Source organism: Rhinolophus sinicus, linkage group LG06 (assembly GCF_036562045.2).
Source record: "Rhinolophus sinicus isolate RSC01 linkage group LG06, ASM3656204v1, whole genome shotgun sequence".
Classification (NCBI taxonomy): domain Eukaryota; kingdom Metazoa; phylum Chordata; class Mammalia; order Chiroptera; family Rhinolophidae; genus Rhinolophus; species Rhinolophus sinicus.
In genome coordinates, this window is record NC_133756.1 from 90934813 (window position 1) to 90950328 (window position 15516).

A 15516-nucleotide genomic window follows, 5' to 3' on the forward strand; every position below is an offset into this window, starting at 1 on the left:
ATTAGTGAAACAAAAAGCTGATTCTTTGAAAACATCAATAAAATCTAGAACCTTTAACAAGAGTGACTAATATAAAAAGAGAGAAGACACAAATTAGTGATATTAGGAATGAAATGGGATATAATTGCAGATCCTATAGCTATTGAAAGAAGGAAATCCTGTGAATCTACGCACGTAAATTTGACAACTGAATTTAAATGGACCAATTCCTTAATATTACACACTGTCAAAACTCACCCATATGGCATAGGTACTCTAGATAGTTCTACAACTTAAATTGTATTCATAATTTAAATCTTTTGACAAAAGAAATGGGGAGCAAGACATGTTCACTGTCACCGCTCCTATTCAGCACTGTACTGGAGGTTCATAGTAAGGTTCCTATAGTGAGTTGAAAGACATGATTGATGGCTTCCTGCAGAGTAAAGGACAGGTTTGCTTTCAGCCCATTTATTATAAAAAGCTTGGGGTTTCTCTTCTGTAATGTAGCTTCCCATTTGCACCTGTCACCTGTCCCTCTCATGTTGCCTTTGAGATTGAGGAATTTATGCAAAAATGAAGGAATCCTGGCTACTATTATTGCTGTGAGAAATAAATCTTTATTAGTCAAACAGCATTAAAACAACAAAACTGGAGTGTGTACTGTGTCAAGTGCTTTGTTAGGCCTAGATGGAGGAACATAGGATTATAGAAGGAGCTTATCTGAAGTCTGGCTCTTAAACTGGTGTTTACGTTATCTGCGGACTGAAGTTGTTCCTGTCTTGAAGGTAATTTATATAAAATACAATGAAAGATTAATGGGATGCTTTTACTGTATTAAATATAAGTTAGTATAATTTTAATCTTTTTTATATGTGGGATTGTTGAAATTTGAATTGTGACATTTATGTTAAATGATTTGCTGATTTTCTTTTTAAAAAAATAATACGTTTTTATTTGTTTTTTTCAGAATTGTTCTCTGTGTACTTCAAGCTGTATCTTAAACCTTCACAAGACATCAATAGAGTTTTAGTGGCTAGAATAATTCAAGCTGTGACTAAAGGATGCTGTTCACAAACTGATGGATTAAATTCCAAATTCTTGGATTTTTTTTCAAAGGCTATTCAGAATGCAAGGTAATCTAATCTCTTTTTGTTTTGTTTTATATTGAAAATCCATTTGATCTTGGAAGACTATGTTTTAAATTCAGTAACTAAAAATACTACCAATTTTTTAAAATTGGCTTATTATGGTAGAGCTGGTAGATTCTCAAAGCAAATATTGGTCAGGTCCAACACTTCCTGAATATCCATTATGCAGAATATGAAATGATGCTTTCTAGTGGGAGATCCTGTCTTGCTTTTCTAATGACAGGAAAAGCTAAATATCCTATAAGTAGTTTTATTTACCCCATTTTGAGGGTAAGAATAAAATAAAATAATGTATTTTGGAAGTATCATTATCTTAAGTTTGTATGGTATTACCAAGTTTATGACGTGAAACATTTTATAAATGGTAGGTATTACAGATCAGTTTTGTATAATTTTAGACAGTGTTTCAGTAGCAGAGAGAGCTAACAGGAGTACTCTCAGCACCAAATAAGAGCTGTTTTTTGTTGCTGTGTAGTGCTGCTGTGATTTTTTTTTTTCTAAATAGTTCTGAAACTAAGGCTATTGTTATTTGAAAATTAAGATTTTTTTCTTTTCTTTCAGCATGCAGCTTCATAACTGTCTTTACTTTGTGTATTCCCCCCGCCATGGTTATACCAAGCTGAGTCTGTTTATTTTCTGTCATAGACAAGAGAAGATCTCTGCAGGTCTAAATCATATCTTAGCAGCATTTATTATCTTTCTCAAGACTTTGGCTGTTAACTTTCGAATTCAAGTGTGTGAATTAGGAGATGAAATTCTTCCTACTTTGCTGTATGTTTGGACTCAGCACAGACTTAATGATTCCTTAAAAGAAGTAATTATTGAATTATTTCAACTGCAAATTTATATCCATCATCCAAAGGGAGCCAAAACCCAAGATAAAGGTATAAAGGAAATTTTTACTGTTTTGAATTTGCTTCTTCGTTGAAACATAAAGGCTTAAGTATGAAATCTGTATTTGTTAAGAGGTTATGACCTTCCTCTGGATTGCTGTGCTTGGTAAGGATATTAGTCATGATAATATTTTTCACACATTTTTTTAGAATTTGAAGCTGTCATAGCAAGTCATATTACGCCTTACCATTTGTTTAGTTATGCTATGAAGCATACAAACCAATAGGAGACACTGTTCCCTCTAGGAGCTATTTATGCAGCAATAATTAGTTGCTAGGAGATGTGACACACACTAAGAATTTAGAGAAAGCAGGATCTTGTTTATTCACATAGTGCTTTTGTTAGAAGACAAAAGAGATGCATGTGGACTGAAAATAGCCAGTTAGTTCTCAAGGAAGATACGTACATACAGTCGTAAACCTCATAGCTACTCCAAGCCTCTGTTTGCTGGGAAAACCAGAAATGAATGACCCATTCACCCTTGATTCCTTTGCATTTGTCTTTCATCAAGAAAATAGTGCTTGGTATAGCTCCATTCACTAGACAGGAACTTGATTGGGTGGAAGTGGAACTGAATGAGTTTCCTCATGCTCAGGCAACGTTTGTCTCTGGGCTTGTGCTAGCCTAAGGACCAATTCATCATGGCTAGCTTAATGACCACTAAGAAATCATGCTACATTGAGTCATAGCAGGTAAAAGAGAGGAGAACTCTTACAGCCACTTTCTATTAAAAGTAGCTGTGTATGTTTCAAGAGTTCTTCTGGTGTGTTTGGTTAGGTGTATTTGTAGCCCATGAAACTACCATGAGTCAAAGAATGGTGGCTTTTCTTAGTTTTTCATCTTTCACATAGCTCTCACCGGGATGAAAATCAGGCTTATAAGGAAATCATATGATGTATGTAGCGTTTTAGTTAACTGCATATTTAGGATGAATTGAAAATTGGCAGGAGGATGAGGCTGCCAGAAACACTAATATAGTTTTAGGCTACATTAATAAATTTCATGGTTTTTTGTGGGAAGTAATAGCTCATTGTTCACCATACAGATCACAGTTGGAGTATTATTATGTGCACCAGACTTTGTAGAGTCAACATTTTAAGAGGGACATAAGTTGACTGGAGTGTGTCTAGGGCAAGAGGACTGGGTTGATGAGAATTCTGGATAACAACATGTCGTTCATACACTAACTAGTTAAAGGAACTGGTAATGTTTTTCTCTTCAATGAAGACATGGGGAGAACTTGGTCCTCATAGAAAAGAGGAGCTGTCTTCATTGTATTTGCCTCAGGGAAGAGTAGAAATTAGAGAAAGTATGAGATTTTGAGTTGATTAGAGAAAGATCAAAATATGGAAGAATTTTATAACAAATACATTTAACTGAGTGTGAAATGCACACTGTTATGAAGTAGAGCTTGTCAACGATGTCAGAAGAGGAATTAGTACTGAATAGCAGGTTGGGCCTGATGTCTTTGAATGTTTCCACCTTGACAGATGAATAGTGTTGTGGCAGTTGGCAATACAAATGTAGTGTATATATGTTATAATTTTTTGAATTACAGGTGCTTATGAATCAAGAAAATGGAGAAGTATCTTATACAACTTATATGAGCTGCTGGTTAATGAGATAAGTCATATAGGAAGCAGAGGGAAATATTCTTCAGGATCTCGTAATTATGCTGTCAAGGAAAACTTGATTGAATTGATGGCAGATGTTTGTCACCAGGTATAGTGGGTCTTGTTACATTTTGAAATTTCCTGTTAATTTTTCTCATACTGGGCTTTTAAAACCTGTGTTTTGATAAAAAAAAAAAATCTGTAAAATTACTCTGTACATGTGACTACTCCTTTCAAGACACCATAAATATTTAGAATTGCCCTTCTGACTTAAAAGATAACTCTTCCGCATATATAAACATAGTGAAAACTGATGATGAACTTTTCCATTCTTGAAAGATTATCTATAGGAAGTAAGTTTAACCCTAAGTTTCTTCTTTTTGTTCTACTGAGTTAGAAATCACATAGCATGAAATTCACTATTTTAAAATATACCATTCAGTCATTTTTAGTATTTTCAACATGTGTACCCATCGCCACTATTTATAATAATTCTAGAACATTTCCATCAGCCCCAAAACAAACTTTGTACCTATTAGCAGTTAGTCCTGCTTCCCCACTTCTTCTAGTCCCTAGCAGCCAACCACTAAGCTACTCTCTGTCTCTATGGATTTTTGCCTGTTTTGAACATTTCATGTAATTGGAACCATACAGTATGTGGCCTTTTGTGTCTGCCTTTCACTTAGCATAATGTTTTCAAGGTTTATTCATGTTATACCATGAATCAGTGTTTTATTCCTTTTTATCGCTGAATACTATCCTATTGTATGGACATGTTACTGTTTGTTCACCCATTCGTCAGTTGATGGCTTAATGTTTCTTAAGTAAAACTTTTTTTCCCAGGGTTTTGATTAACATCCTAGATAGTTTCACTTGTTATATATTTTCTTAATGCTAAATTTGATTTAATTCCTTTGAAAATAGAGGTTTTTGTTTTACTTTTAGATATCTTGGTGCTCTTAGTAAATATTAGTAAATATTAGGAACTAAAACTAAAACTTTACTTGGTAATATTTGCTTTTTAGAGCGACATTGCACTCATGCAAAATGTTTGTTACTACATTACCATATTTATTTATTTCTATAATATATTACTCTTGCTTTATGACTTCCCTGTATCTTCATTTGAGGAGAAACATTTTTTCCTAATGAACTATTAGAAAACAAAGCAATGTAAAAAACAAACAGGTTTTCCTTTTTTTATTTTACAGGTTTTTAATGAAGATACCAGATCTTTGGAGATTTCTCAGTCTTACACTACCACACAAAGAGAATTTAGTGATAATAGTGTACCATGCAAAAAGAGGAAAATAGAATTAGGCTGGGATGTAATAAAAGATCATCTTCAGAAGTCACAGAATGATTTTGAACTCGTGCCTTGGTACAATGTTGCTTTTTTTCTCTTTCAGTGTCATCTTCGTTTCATTTAATTGTTCTCACAAGACCTCCAGTAGAATCCTTTAATCTAATTGGGCAGAACTAGTGATATGGCTGATCCCAAACAAGTCACTGACAAAGGGGAACGTGATTTGCAGTATACATTGATTTCAACCATTATGTCTCATCTGTTAGGGCTAGGGACAGGGTCACCTCTCTTAAGCATATTGCCATAACAAGGAAGAAGGGAGAATGGCTGCCTGGTGGGTGATCATGAGTGTGTGCCTTATGGAATTCACTGAGTTGTGTACCTCAACCAACACAAAGAGATTTGCATATATAGCACCTTCCAATAGAATTAGATAAGGACGAAATTAAAGATAGCATTCAGAAGTCACAGAATAATTTGGACCTTATGCCATGATAAAAGGTTATCTTTTCTTATTTGCTATGTTTTTAGTTTCATGTAGCATTCACAATTATTTAATTAAATAAGTTGTGGAATTCCATGAAATCAAAGTATTAGGTCTGATAGGAATCTTCAGAATCTATCTAGTTCAGCCTGTTTGCTTTACTAAAAGGATAACTGAAACCAGGAAAGATTAAGCAGCTTGCCTAAGGACAGTTAGAAATTTGTAGATTTTGTGATTAGTGTTCTTTTGATTTTTATCATGTTGATAGAGTGGTTAAATACAATTGAGCTGTAAGGGGAAAACGTATTGATTTAGATATCTGTTGCTTAAGCTCTTTTTTTTTTTTTTGTAGTTGAGGGTGCCTATTTCAGATTGTTTAATTTGTCCATTTAGTCAAGAGTTATTTGTTGAACACCTGCTGTGTGCCAAGCATTAGGGATATAGAGACGATAAGTTAAAGTTCCTATTCCTGAGTAGCAAACATTCTAGAGAACTCACAGCAAGTATTTATTGAATCAACTGAATTAATGCCAAGGAAAGGCACTTTTGGGACATAGGTGCAATAAATCAGAAATAAAACATTGCTAATTTAGTTATTCTTTCAGGTTTTTGTGTAATAGAAATATGATAGCTTATCCAGCTAGCCAAAAAGTTGTCAATCATCTTGCCACTTTAGGAAGTAGGGCCTAATAAAAATTAAGAGCCAGTGTACTGTGACAGGAGTATGGAAAATGACGATAGTGACACTGTAATTAGGATATTGTAAGGGTACTGTGTCTATATGTTTATTTTCTTTCAGCTTGTCACTGGAATTGAATACTTTTCTAATTAATTATACTTTTTTTAGGTTACAGATCACAACGCAATTAATATCAAAATATCCTGCAAATTTACCTAACTGTGAGCTGTCACCGTTATTGATGATACTATACCAGCTTCTTCCTCAACGACGACATGGGGAACGCACACCATATGTGTTACGATGCCTTACAGAATTTGCATTGTGTCAAGGCAAGAAGTCGAACCTAGAAAGCTCACAAAAGTCAGATTTATTGAAACTCTGGATTAAAATTTGGTCTGTTATCTTTCGCAGTATAAGTTCTGAACAAATACAAGCTGAAAACTTTGGCTTACTTGGAGCCATAATTCAAGGGCATTTAGTTGAGGTTGACAGAGAATTCTGGAAGTTATTTACTGGGTCAGCCTGCAAACCTTCATGGTAAGTTGACTATGCATTGTATCAGTTTTTGCAGTTGTTATATTTGTGTGTGTGTGTAGCTATCTCTTCCCCATTTTTGGAGTTTGTAACTTCAGTTAAAGATTGTTAAATTCTATTTCAGATGCTCTTGTTGTTTGTCCAGGAAGAATAAATAAATAAATGTAAATTTAGTTTCAAATGTGGAGAGTTTACTAAGGCAAGTTTTAAAGAATTAAGTGTTTAAATTTTTTTATCTGTAATCTGACAATGCATTACTTGTTTGATCAATATTTATAAACCTTATATTTTCAGTAGTACAGAATACTGTTTAAAACAGTTCTAATTAAGAATTTTCTTAAATGCAATCAAACTTTTAACTTTGTGTTCATTTAGTCAACAGAAGTTTGTATATATCACCATGTGCCAGGCACTGTCCTAGGTATTGCTGGCACTGTGGTAAACAAGGTAGATAAGATCTCTGCCCCTCAAAGAGGTTACTTTTCACATTAATCATCTTGTTTTATTACAGTCCTGCAGTATGCTGTTTGACTTTGGCACTGACCATATGTGTAGTTCCAGAAACTGTAAAAATGGGAATGGAGCAGAATATATGTGAAGTAAATAGAAGTTTTTCTTTAAAGGAATTGATAATGAAATGGCTCTTACTCTATCAGTTAGAGGATGACTTTGAAGACAGAACAGAGCTGCCACCAATTCTTTACAGGTGATTTGAATTTATTCACATGCTGCTGTTTTGGGGGGTTTGTTTTGTAAGGTGTACTCTATTACTTATTTGATACTAGATAGCTTTATTTCACATTGATAATGAAGGATTTCACAAAGCCAGCTCTAGATAGTAAATAGTCCCTTTGTTTTTACAGTGTCTGTGTTTTTGTGCCTGGATCTTTGTTCAGGAACTTTTGCTCTGCTCTTGTCTCTCTGTCTAGACAAGGCGAATAAGGGGAATGTGCATGAAGAACATGTATGTAACTCTTTGAGCACTTATGTGTCCTTTTGTGATCTTCTGTAAATAGGTCCACCTGAACATATATCCAACTCCGGTGTATCCTGAAATCATAACGAGAGTATGATTTCTGGGTGAAATGTGTAAATCAGTGAGGGGAAGAAATGAGAAAAAGACAAAATAGGACTTAAGCACTAGGATGAGGAGTGGCTTGCCCACTTAACCTTTCCCTAATCAGTAATTCGAATTGGATGATTGGAGGACAAACACCTGGATCCTAGTGCTTTCACTTTAATTTCATAATTATTTTATTTCAGAAATGAGCTGTAAAAATTGGACATGATTGTGCTGCTAGGCAGTGCTGAAAACAATAGTAACATAAAATATATACTCCTTAAATTCTTCTTTCAGCTGTTAAAAAATTCAGTATAGACGAAAGCAATTTTAATTTTGGGTCCAAATTTTAGAAGGCAGTGTTAAAGCCAAACATGGATATTTAAGTTTAAAGAATATTTTAAATGACTTTTCGTCTTTTAAGTGAAGATTTTTATTTTCCTTTATAGTAATTTTCCTCATCTTGCACTGGAGAAAATTCTTGTGAGTCTCACTATGAAAAACTCTAAAGCTGCAATGAATTTTTTCCAGAGTGTGCCAGAATGGTATGTTATCTAATAGAGTTCTGTGTTATTTTAAGATCTAATTACATCTATTTTAAGTTCTAATTACAAAGGTGATAATTTTAGCAGAGTAGTAATAGCTGCATCTAAAAATTATGAACTAAATTGGTCAATTTAAAAAAATTACAACTGGGGCCGGTCCGGTGGCTCAGGCGGTTAGAGCTCCATGCTCCTAACTCCAAAGGCTGCCGGTTCGATTCCCACATGGGCCAGTGGGCTTTCAACCACAAGGTTGCCAGTTCAACTCCTCAACTCCCGCAAGGGATGGTGGGCTCCGCCCCCTGCAACTAGTAATGGCAACTGGACCTGGAGCTGAGCTGTGCCCTCCACAACTAAGACTGAAAGAACAACAACTTGAAGCTGAACAGCACCACAACAGATTGAAAGGACAACAACTTGACTTGGAAAAAAGGCCTGGAACTACACACTGTTCCCCAATAAAAAAAAAAAAAAAGTTCTGTTCCCCTTCCCCAATAAAATCTTTTAAAAAAAAATTACAACTGTTAGCCAGGGGAAAGTTTCTTTAATTCAATGACTGCAATTTATATTCTGTAAATTTAGATCTAGTTTACTATTTTTTAATGCTTTATAGTATGACATGTGACATTTCCTAATGGAAAAAGTAAAATGATTATGATGGGGAATTAAGAACATAAAAATTATGTGAAATGAGTTCTTTAAAGGGATGACCCATTTTTATATGTTAAATAAAATCTGACTGTTAGCTTTAAAAACTAATGATAATTCAGGAAAGGGAAAACAGAAATAAATCTAAACTCCTCATTTTAGTTGATTGACTCAAAGGCTTATGTTTATCACTATGACTGAAAATGACTCACTGGCGTGAAGATTTCTAATCTCCAAGACAGCATAAGATGAAAAAAATGCTACATTTTTGGAGAAGTAAAGGTTAAAAAAGGGAAATGTTTTCAGATAATGTGTTATATCTGGTGTTGTTTTTAATACTTTCTGAATTTGCCTTTGAGATTGTAACTGGTGTTTCTTTTGTCCATCTATTAGTAAAATTTGCTGCTGAATAACGAAATTTGATATAGTAAAGTCCAAAGAAGAGAAGCATTTAAAAGAATAATCCATTAATTGTATAAACAGTCTTTGAATAACGTAGACGCTAAGTTAATATTTTCATTTGTAAAATATTGCTGCTATATGAAGGTGAAGTAGTAGGTAGTTTGAGTATGAATTAAAGATCTTAACTTTCTTGCAGTGAGCAACACCAAAAAGATAAAGAAGAGCCTTCATTCTCAGCAGTTGAAGAACTATTTCTTCAGACTACTTTTGACAAAATGGATTTTTTAACGGTTGTGAAAGAATGTGCTATAGAAAAGCACCGATCCAGTATAGGCTTTTCTGTCCACCAAAATCTCAAGGAATTGCTGGATCGCTATCTTCTGGGATTGTCAGAACAGTGTCTAAATAACGACTCATCTGAGGTGAGGTTTTCAAAAAGAACTAAAGCCTGTATTTAATTCCACTTTGGTAGACTTTTAGGAAGCAGAAATGGGCAGGAAAGGCTCTATGGATGGTGAGAAACAATTTTAAAAGCAGTGAACAACAGTACATGTCTGTAAGTAGGGAAAACAGCATGAAAAATGAAAACTAATTAATAATTTGATATTTTTTTTGTACCAAGAATTCTGGTAGACTAAAGCAGTAGAATTTTTGGGGTGGGTTAGCGGAAAATAATAATGGTTTTGAGCATAGTGATTATTTGATGAAAAAGAACTTCTCAATACAGTGGAGGGAGATGTTACAGTAACAGAAAAGGACATAATTGAAACTGATCTAATAGATTTTGGGGGTGCTTAAAAGGATGAGTGATTAATAAATGTAATAAATGAACTAGCAGTCACTCATGTTTTAGAGGTCATCTAGTAATTTCTCATATCATTTTCTTTCTCGTCTTAAAATTCTCTTCATGTGTGTTACTCTCTTGCCAAAACCGTCATGTTTTCTACCTATTTCTATATGTTCAAATCATCAACATGTCAAAATCCTTGTTAAAGCCTTTCTTAGATAATCTCAGCCATAATAATTCATCTTTTAATTTTTAATAGTACTTATTGTTTCTATTTTTAAGTGACACTTAGCATCTTCCTTGTACCGAAATTTGTGTATGTCTTTTATACATAAATATCTCTTAAACCATGCTATAAGTTCCTTAAAGGGCATATATACAGACATATATGTGTATCTTTGTATCTACCATAGTGCCTTGTTACATGGTAGATGGTAAAATATTTGTTGAATAAAATAAAACCTAAAATGAGTGAATTCAGTAGCCAGAGATAGTGAGCCGAAGAACCGGAAAAAGGAAGTGTGCCTGTTTCATCTGCCTTATCCTTAATTACTGACATTCTTCTCAATTACAGTTGTAACCACTTTCATTACAAAATAATAGTGTCTTCTGTGTTTTCTCCCAAAATGCCATTTTCTACAATATAGGAACAAAAAATCTGAAATTGTTTTCCTGTGTAATCTTTTCAAATTTTTAACATACTTCTGTGTAATTGGCTAAGTGATATCTACTTGCAAAAATATTTGTGCCAGTCTGTGGAGTCTAAAGAGCTGAATAAGTCTAGGTTCTTGTTCTTCAGAAGCTCTTTATGAATCTTATTAATTTCTGCTTATGTTTTAAAGTTAGAGACCTTTATTTCTGACCAGTTTTTTTCTTTCCTTCCTACCTCAGATACTTAAGGGCCATGTGTTCAGTATGCTGTGTCAGTTTAAGAGGAGATATCTTACTTGGCCATTAGGTGATACTTCTGCCTTTTTTCCTGAGAATCCTGGTTATCACAGCTCTGCAGGGATCTCTTAGATGTTTTCTTTGAGATGATCAGAATTATGCCACTGTTCACTCAATTAACTGACCTTTTGTTAATATATAAAATTTGTCCTTACAAGAGATAATCATAGTGTACTCAAAATTATTTATGAGCTATGTATATATGTTTTATTTGTGTTTTACTTTAAGACTACAGATACAGAAACGCTTGTCCGGTGTTCAAGTCTTTTGGTGGGTGTTCTTGGTTGCTATTGTTATGTGGGTATGATCACTGAAGAGGAAGCATACAAATCAGAATTATTCCAGAAAGCCAAGGTAGGAGAATTCATGCAAATAAAATTCTGGATTAATTTGAATGAAATGTATTCTTGGGAAAATTGGCACATTTATTTGGAAAATAAATTTTTATGTAGGTTCACCCTTTCTCTTTCATTTATGCAGTCTGAGAAGAAATGATACTATGTGTCCTTAAGATTTGAAATTATTTTAAGCCAACTATAAATATAGTAATTGAAATAATACCACATTAAAATTTAATCTCATAACCAAAAATACTGATTTTTATCTGTACTTTTAAAAGTTTTTCCTGTGATCAATTATCTAAAGAACCCTTGACTAAGAGTGTTAATCAAGTAGGCCCTAAACATGAAACTTATTTTCATCTCTAGCTACCACTCTGTCAGCGGTGTGATTTGTAAGAATGGGGTATAAGATTTGACATTTTTTAAAAAATTGTTCATAATTTTTAATTGTACTATAAATTAAGTATGACTTCTTAAAGCACTTAATTTTACCTTTAAAACTTTAAAAAGCAATCATTAAACTGTAATTTTAATTGGAATTTGGATTTTTCCTTTTATTCTTAATAGTCTTTGATGCAATGTGCAGGAGAAAGTATCACTCTGTTTAAAGATAAGACAAATGAGGAATCTAGAATTGTTTCATTGAGAAATATGATGCATCTATGTACAAGCTGTTTATGTAACTGTACTAAGGTAAGATGTTCTTCCTACTTGACAGTATAACCTAGCTGGGGGTTAATAACCAGGTGGTGTTATTGTTTGTTTGGTCCATTCATAATTTTTTACACTAATTTAAAATTAAATTGAATGGTAAATAAAAAGTAGTATTCAGAATAAAGCAGTAGATAATCTGAGTTCCTCATGAAACTAATGCCATCATTTCAAGAAGGTTTCTGAGATTACCTTACCATTTTTATATACTACAGAGGTGACTCTTTTATTCCCAGGATATTTTCATTAATTTAATAAAAATTTGTTGACTGTTAGCTATGTGATGTGCATACCACTATACAAGTGCTAGTGAGCAGCCACACAGATAAACAATTCCAGCACGTACATTACTCTTTTTTTGCCAAGAGAGTCTTACATAACATTTAGTAGAAAGAGTGCTACTGTGTGTAGTGTTTGTTTTGGAGCAGGCCTGAGGGGTAGCTGAGCCAGGCCAGTGTGTTGATAATAATTGCATACATTTTTGAAAGCTAATATTAAGTACATGTCCATATATCAGTATGATCAGCATGTATTTTTGGTTTTGTAATGTGTTTTTCTATGTTTTGTTATAAGTGCAGAAAGAGAAAAGTGGAAGAATAAACTCTAAGCTACAATGATTGCTTGCTTACGTTTAGGGTCATTAGCTGGTATTTTACTTTAATATTGGTTTTGCACAATGAAAGATGTGCTATAGTTATTATTCTAAGAAAAGATGTTAGTATTTTTGAAATAATTTATAACTCTTTATCTATGCTCTTTATGATAGAGAATTTCCAGTGTAAAGGAAAATCTACATTTCATTCAAGATAGAGAAAATATTGTCTGCCAGGAATAATTGTTTTTATTTCTTTGTTTATGTGGTGTTTTGTTTGTCTTAATGACAGCACACTCCAAATAAGATTGCATCTGGCTTTTTCCTACGATTGTTAACATCAAAGCTAGTGAATGATATTGCAGATATTTGTAGAAATTTAGTAAGTATTCTTCCTGTTTTACTACCATATTTCGTTGATTCTAAGATGCTTTTTTTTTCATTGAAATCTCTCTTAAGGATGCATCTCACAATATATGGCATCTTATGTTTTTTCAAATGTGGAAATCAAAGTATTTGGTTGGGGGAAATATATTTGATTGTTTCTTAATATCAATACCTAGCATAGTACCTGGCTTTTAGTTTCTTAATAAATACTAACAGACTGAATGATTAGGTACTAATCATCCAGGCTCATACCTACTTCTGTGTAACAGTGTACCAGACTTCAAAATAATTCTCTATCCTTGAAAATAAAAACAAAAACCTTGCCAGACAAGCAACATATTCTCATCATGGTATTTATTTTCCTTCCATACAAATGGGCTTCTACCAAACATACTTTTTTGTCTGGACTAGTACCTGGCACACGTCGTAGATAATTGAAATATCTAATGAGTGCAAAAATATTTTGTAACTTGATTATTTTCATTTAATAATAAATCTTGGTTATTTTTAATGTTGCTACACAGTGATATACCTTACTTTTTATTTTTTATTTTTTGTAGTAGCATGGTATTTCACTATTTTTAGCCCATTGGATCTTAATTAACATTTTAAGTAGTTTCTTTTTTTTGTTGTTACAAAGAGTTCTGCGGTAAAGTTTCTTGTATTTTTGTCTGCTTTTATTTGTGCCTATGAAGGATGTAAAATAAATTACAGAAATAAAATTACTTGTTCAGAAAGAATATAAATTTTAATTTTGATGGATATAGTCATCGTCCCCCAAAATAGCCATACCAATTTATACTTTTCCCACAATTTTAAGTAGTATAAAATGTCTTAGTATAAGAAATCATTTGTAAAGCTTGCATATGACTCTGTTATATTGACATATTGTAATTTCCATATCTATTTTCCTATTACTGGACATTTAATAGAAATACTGCAGTGTTCATACACATGGATCTTGAATTATTTGATTAGGTGAATTTTAACTACAACATGCTTCTGAAAGCGCCAACTTGAAAACACATCTTTCTTTTTTCCTTTGAAGGCATCTTTTATCAAAAAGCCACTTGATTGTGGAGAAGTAGACTCAAAGAAAGATGAAACTGATGAAAGTCTAATGGAGATAGAGAATCAGTCACTCAGGAGCCTTTTTAACGATTACCCTGCTGGTAGTGTTAGTGATGCAAATGAATCTGGAGAGAGCCAGCTTACTATAGGTAAAAATATATTTACTGTTTGGGATTTCTTTGACCTCTTCCTATTGATTTGGCATTACAAGAGGCTTCATAGATTCCAATTTTATGCTCACTTCCTTTTAGTATAGTCTATTAGGATTGTTCTTTTATACACACTTTAGAGTCTCCGATTTTTAATTGAATTTATTAGTTTTCTATTCTTCATAGGAAAGTTTTAGAATAATTACTAAAGAAAATCATATAATAGATTATTTGGAAAATAGAAAGCAGGAGAGTGAGAAAGCACCCGTAATGCCCTTAAACCTTAACCCTAACCTGTAATCACTTTTAACCTTTTCTGTTATTTCTCTGTAGACCCTTTGAAAATTGTAAGCAGCATCACTATAAAAACGCCTTTTTATATTTGTTTTACTGTTACTTATAAGCATTTTTTTAATTTAGCTATTTGTATTGATAATCATACTTTGTAATGGCTTCATAATATCCCAATAACATACACGCCACAATTTACTTGACCATTTTTTACAGTCAGAAATGTAGATTCCTATTTCCCTACAATTTAACAGCATTGCAGTGATTGTTTATGTGTATGGATTTTTCCATAGATTGTTTCTTGATGATAGAATCCTTGGGTAACCTTTTATGAAGAATTTTGAAGCTTGTAGTGTATAATCAATTTCACCATAATTGTTTTCCATACTCACTTTTATCTTTTATTTTTTGTTTTTGGTAGAGGGGAAAATCTTTGAGTTAATGTTCACTGTATGTGATCGTTGTGTTCCTCTCTAAGTTTTAATAAGTGCTTTTTATTTTTAGGTGCCATGAGTGCTTTAGCTGAAGAACATCTGTCAAAGCAAGATCTGCTTTTTTTAGACATGGTCAAGTTCCTGTGTATGTGTGTAACTACTGCTCAGACCAATACTGTGTCATTTAGAGCAGCTGATATTCGAAGGAAATTGTTAATGTTAGTTGATTCTAGCATGCTAGACCCTACTAAATCTCTGCACCTACACACGGTGAGTTAAGTGAAATGAAGCAGCTCTTCACTTCGTCTGATATTGTAAATGTAATGGACTGACAGGAGAATCACGTAGTGCCTTTGAAAACTTGAAAGTGCTTCCTTGAGAAATGAATCTGAGACTAGTAATAAAATATACTTCTTTTATGTGCTGTGAAATAAATTGAAGTGGACACTGAAACATTAAAACTTGGATGGAATTTGGATAGATTTATTATCTTTAGGTATAATTAATTAT

General features: G+C 33.1%; 1 protein-coding gene across 4 annotated transcripts in view; it reads left to right on the plus strand.

Moving 5' to 3' along the window:
• Positions 1 to 15516, plus strand: part of ATM (ATM serine/threonine kinase) — a 119235-nt gene that overhangs the window by 12124 nt on the left and 91595 nt on the right. For all 4 annotated transcript variants that reach the window (XM_074335523.1, XM_074335525.1, XM_074335524.1 and 1 more), the window contains 13 exons: positions 950 to 1115; positions 1776 to 2014; positions 3583 to 3746; positions 4849 to 5018; positions 6275 to 6646; positions 7155 to 7349; positions 8153 to 8248; positions 9492 to 9717; positions 11259 to 11384; positions 11939 to 12064; positions 12967 to 13056; positions 14110 to 14281; positions 15077 to 15276. In XM_074335523.1, coding sequence (XP_074191624.1) covers positions 950 to 1115; positions 1776 to 2014; positions 3583 to 3746; positions 4849 to 5018; positions 6275 to 6646; positions 7155 to 7349; positions 8153 to 8248; positions 9492 to 9717; positions 11259 to 11384; positions 11939 to 12064; positions 12967 to 13056; positions 14110 to 14281; positions 15077 to 15276 — 2342 coding nt within the window. The remainder of the gene's footprint in view (positions 1 to 949; positions 1116 to 1775; positions 2015 to 3582; positions 3747 to 4848; positions 5019 to 6274; positions 6647 to 7154; positions 7350 to 8152; positions 8249 to 9491; positions 9718 to 11258; positions 11385 to 11938; positions 12065 to 12966; positions 13057 to 14109; positions 14282 to 15076; positions 15277 to 15516) is intronic.